The sequence below is a fragment of the Glossina fuscipes genome, unplaced genomic scaffold (assembly GCF_014805625.2).
Source record: "Glossina fuscipes isolate IAEA_lab_2018 unplaced genomic scaffold, Yale_Gfus_2 0, whole genome shotgun sequence".
NCBI classification, from domain to species: Eukaryota; Metazoa; Arthropoda; class Insecta; order Diptera; family Glossinidae; genus Glossina; species Glossina fuscipes.
Genome location: NW_023998414.1, coordinates 13,480,749 through 13,485,594, shown reverse-complemented (window position 1 = coordinate 13,485,594; position 4,846 = coordinate 13,480,749). Strand labels below are relative to the sequence as shown.

Here is a 4,846-nt window from a genome sequence, read left to right as displayed (position 1 = left end):
ATTCATTTTGTTACGCACTTTTACAACACCTTACACGGGAGCAATATGCTAGAAAACAAGGCAATTATGCTTACGTATAGAACAGTGTCCAACTATACAGTAAAAGACAAAAATTAATCATAATTACAATCAATGCTTATTAAAGTCATAGTGGATTTTGTGTTCCGGTACTAATAGTAATAGAGATAACCCCACTAAAGAATATATATAAAAATGTTGCTTTCAAAAAAATAAAAACAAAAACTGAAAGAGCATATGTGTGACGTTGGCTTGACGTTTAGATGGTGACATGGCTTTTCTAAAATTATTACTTTGACAGTTGAGCATAAAAAGCTTTTTTATTGCAAAGGAAATAATTTTTGAGAGAACATTTAATTTTTTATAATCTTATTAAAATTCAGAAATGGATAAAAGAAGCTCCTGGCCATTGGATCCACCTAAAGGGAATGTTAAACGTTATACACAACGTAAAAAAAATATATATATATTTATATAAAAATCCAATGATGTTTGTAAATTATTGCCTATGTTTTCTTTTTTTTTTTGTTTTTAATTATTTTTGACAGCTGTCGAGGTTATAGATCATCCTGAAAGTCAATTGCAGAATTTGCTTTTTGACGAGCAAACGGTACGGCAAAAATTTGTTCGAAAAGTTTATATGATCTTAATGGCTCAACTTTGTGTGACTTTGGCATTTCTATCTCTGTTCGTTTTTAATGATGACGTGAGCGGATTTGTTTACGATAATCCTGCTCTATTTTGGCTCGCGTTCATTATTTTATTTATCACTATGCTAATAATGTTATGCTTCGACGATGCACGTCGTAAAACACCGATAAATTTCGTATTCTTGGGTATTTTTACTTTAGCCGAATCGTTTATGTTGGGCATTATTGCCAGTCAATTCGCACCGGACGAAATCTTCATCGCTGTAACAATTACGGCAATTTTATGTTTGGCCCTTAGCTTGTATGCCGTACAAACGAAAGTAGACTATACCGTAATGGGTGGTATATTGTTAGTCTGTGTATTGGCCCTATTGATATTCGGCATTGTGGTCATAATATTCCCGGGTCGCGTAATGATTATGGTTTACAGTTGCCTTGGCGCTTTACTATTCAGCATTTATTTAGTATACGATACGCAACTAATGATGGGCGGTAAACACAAGTATTCATTGAATCCTGAGGAGTATGTGTTTGCGGCCTTAAATCTATATCTCGATGTTATTAATTTATTTCTCTATATATTATCCATGATGGCATCTTCGAGGCATTAATTATATATGACTCTCTTTTCATCCTTATATTAATAAATATTTTTTCTTTATCTAAAAACTTGTTCATAATAAAGTATTTGAAAAACGTACCATTACCGAATATATATGTATATATATATATATATATGTATACGTATTTACATATAGTGTCTATAATAAGGGCGACAGTCGATAAAAAATTAGAAGAAGACGAAGAAGAAGATGCTGCAAGAGAAAGGCTTAAAAGAGCTTTGACGAGAATTGGTTAACTTTTATTCTTTATTCTCGTCATGAGAAACTGAGTGAAAGAGCCGCACTGCTAATGCCTTCGCTATGACATCTAATCTAATAAGTTTTATTAAATCGGACCCTTGTCCGTGTCACAGATTAATGGATATTTCGTTTGCATTGCAAAGCAATCGTACGTTCTCTGAAATATTGAGTAAATCTAACTAAAAACGTTTGCTAACGTGTTCTCGGTCTCTTCGAAACAGTAACGGCGCCAGTTCTTTTGTTCTTGTTTCTTTACTTACCATTTTAGAATAATAATGCACAATCCAGTAGTATTTTCAAAGAACAATGTTCCGATGTAATGCGAAAAAATGTTGTGTTATTATTGTGCGTTTGACTTATTGACATATTACGAATAAGTTATATAGCAACTTGGAGAAGAGAGAGCGAGCGATAGAGATAAAGATAGAAAGAGAAGGTGGATAATAAGTAAGTAAGCGTCAAGTAAGCGTATCCATAGCATGTCAAATTTATTTATTAGAATCCATCAAGGCTGACCAGATAATCGAACATTTAAAAGCGAAGTTCGCTAACCTGTCATAACAACTATATATATAACTAATTGTTTTTTGCTGTTATAGCTACCAAAAAATGTTTCTTGCTATTAATATTTTACGAACTCTGCAAGCGATTCGAAATTTATCGTAAATAGTGAATGCACATGAAATTGTTTTCTATAGTAAGCAAATGCCAAAATAATATTCATAGTTTCATCTGCGGTAAGCAGAGCCAAAATTTGTTCATTTCATTTAAAATGCACCCAATTACACCCAATGCCCAAAGTGGTGCAAGAGTTAGATAGGAAGTTCTAATCTGCATCAAACAGGGATTATGCTCTCACTATATAGCCGTTGCATTTTTAACGCAAAGATATTATGGTGATCCCCAAGCATATAATTGTGAGGACGGAGGAAAAGCGCTTCTCTAGCGAGACTTTACACTTTTTACCAGTCTCCTTGAATGTGAGAAGAAATTTCTTATTACGCACGAACGGTCTCTGAAATACCGCTTTGAAGTATGCTACAATCCCGGAACAAGGTGTGCGGGCTTATTGTGATCGGCTATCAACAATATGCAATGATGTTAGAAAGCCGGCAAACTGTTGATTAAAAGCTGTTTTGCTAATAACATTAGACGTTGACGTTGTTGATGGCCGAACAAAATAAATTTTCACCAATTCACATCCCAACTACAAGCCTTCACATATTTAATGATGTGCAAACAATCTCCGAATATATCGATTTTATAAATGCAAAATTGCAGAACCTCCTTGTTCCATGTTAGTAAATCTTTATGCGGCATGACTTGAGATTGTTGTACGTCCTTTTTATCAGATGGCAGGTATCGCCAACATTTGGCAACATTCGTTTTATCATATTGTTCAATATACACATTCTGTGTGCTTTGTTTATTTTCATAGAAATTTTTTCTCGTTTCTCATTTGTTTTTCTCAACTTGTCTTTCAATTTTGCCTTTTTAGGCTAACCTTATATAATAATAAATATTACTTGATTATTGCATATACTATATTGAGTTGTAAGATCTTCTAAAAATATAAAATGAAAAAAAAAAAAAAAATAATAATCAAAATATACATATACTACACTGAATATTCTCTGTACTTAGGAACATTGAGAACATCAAAATATTTTAATTAATATATGAAGTATGTGTGTGTGTGTGTGTGTGTGTATATATGCGTGTGCAATGAATTCTTCAGGGATCATTTGCCTACTTCATATCCTCTAATCAATTGAGAAATAAATTATTCTTGTTCATTACAACGTATATCTTCGTTAATTTTTTTTTTTTGCCTAAAGTGTTTCAATTTTAATTATGTCGCACTGACCCACCCAACGCTGTCGCCAAGGTCAAGAAGAGTTGTAGCTTTTACAATACACTATGAAACCTATTTTTTCGCGCATATTGTTTTTTTGCAGCCTGCTATTGCTTTCAAATTCAAATCATTTGATGCAAGTAAAGTAAAGAAACGTTTCGTGTAAGATAGTAGTAATCGTATAGGAGATTCCGAGACTGAGAATGATCACGCTGCGGAAAATTTTTCGTTTAGGACAACGAAAATATTCATATTGGAGTGAGTTCATGCGAAAATCAAACATTTCTCTACTCAAATATTGTATAGAGCCACGCATGATGAGTAGATTGTTGTTTAATATATTTCCTGAACAATGTCGAATATTTCTAAAAAACTGAAAGGAAAAAGAAAACCTTGATGATAAGATGCGTTTAGCAGAAATTTGTATCTTTCAGAATTTTGTCATAATTATTAATTTTCTGAAAATAAAGTTAATATATATTGAAATACCATTACAATATCTATATATAGTTGCAGAGCAGCATATATATACTCGTCAGTATTAATGGCAAGTCTACGGCCGCCCATTATCATTTGTGTGTCAATAACTAACCACATGGAGAACAGTGTGACGCCGATTGCCGCATATACGACATGCAGAATCCGATTGTAGAAAAAAAATATTCCTATAATTGTGAACAAGGCAAAAACTGTAGTGATTATGATCATAATACAATATAGTGGAGTGAAATCGATACACTTTTGCAGTGCAAGCAATGTTAATCCCAAGACAACAGCGCCGGTAATGCCCAATGATATTAGGACTTCATCGGGTGCGTATTTACTGGCGGTAACGCCGACCAAGAAACTCTCGCACATTGTGAACAAAAGTAGGCAAATGTAATTTGTAGGAGGCGTTCGACGTAGTGATTCACAACATATCAACATGACCATCAAAACAATTGTAAGTCCGAGAGCGATCCAAATCAGATAATAATTCTCTTTAACAAAAAATGCAACCTCATCTACGTAAACGAATACGGCAACTATTGCTGCAGTTACTAGCAGCTGCACAAATAACGTAAGGTAAACTTTTGCAACAAATGCTTTGCGAGTTGGTTGATCCCTAAACGGATTTTCAACGTCCTCATCATCCATTCCTGGGGAGGAAAGTAGAAAGAGTCTTCCAATGCGTCAAATTATTATAGTAGTAGCTCATATTTACCGCAATTATTACCCATTATAACGGTGCAGAATTATTGAAACAATCACTCAGTGTACGCAATTTTTATTTGTTTATTTCGCAGTACGAAATATTGTCGCAAATTTTTTCTTAAAATTCAATTCGTTTGTTAGTTAAATGGCAATTGTACCTAAACGACGTAAATTTTTACATGCAAATGCGTGTCCAAGCCGGAACAGCTTTAACAAATAAACTTTCGTGCAATTAAAAAAAAAGAAAATTTGTTTTTATTTATTTT

General features: G+C 33.3%; 2 protein-coding genes across 2 annotated transcripts; one reads left to right on the top strand and one right to left on the bottom strand.

The window, feature by feature from the left end:
• Positions 1-403: 403 nt before the first annotated feature.
• Positions 404-1,279, top strand: LOC119644830 (protein lifeguard 1-like). Its single transcript, XM_038044588.1, has 2 exons — positions 404-467; positions 567-1,279. The coding sequence occupies exons 1-2, from the start codon at positions 404-406 to the stop codon at positions 1,277-1,279; spliced, it is 777 nt and encodes a 258-aa protein (XP_037900516.1).
• A 2,363-nt stretch (positions 1,280-3,642) lies between these two features.
• On the bottom strand, positions 3,643-4,689 carry LOC119644666 (protein lifeguard 1-like). Its single transcript, XM_038044332.1, has 2 exons — positions 4,591-4,689; positions 3,643-4,525 (listed from the first exon to the last, which is right to left on the bottom strand). Exons 1-2 carry the CDS (start codon positions 4,604-4,606, stop codon positions 3,837-3,839), a joined length of 705 nt encoding a protein of 234 aa, XP_037900260.1. The 5' UTR covers positions 4,607-4,689; the 3' UTR covers positions 3,643-3,836.
• Positions 4,690-4,846: the final 157 nt, after the last annotated feature.

Bases quoted from the DNA above. Each gene is read 5' to 3' on its own strand.
- LOC119644830 (XM_038044588.1), top strand. From the start codon at position 404: ATGGATAAAAGAAGCTCCTGGCCATTGGATCCACCTAAAGGGAATGTT. The intron at 468-566 runs GTAAAAAAAATA...TATTTTTGACAG, and splicing joins TGTTAAACGTTATACACAAC to CTGTCGAGGTTATAGATCAT.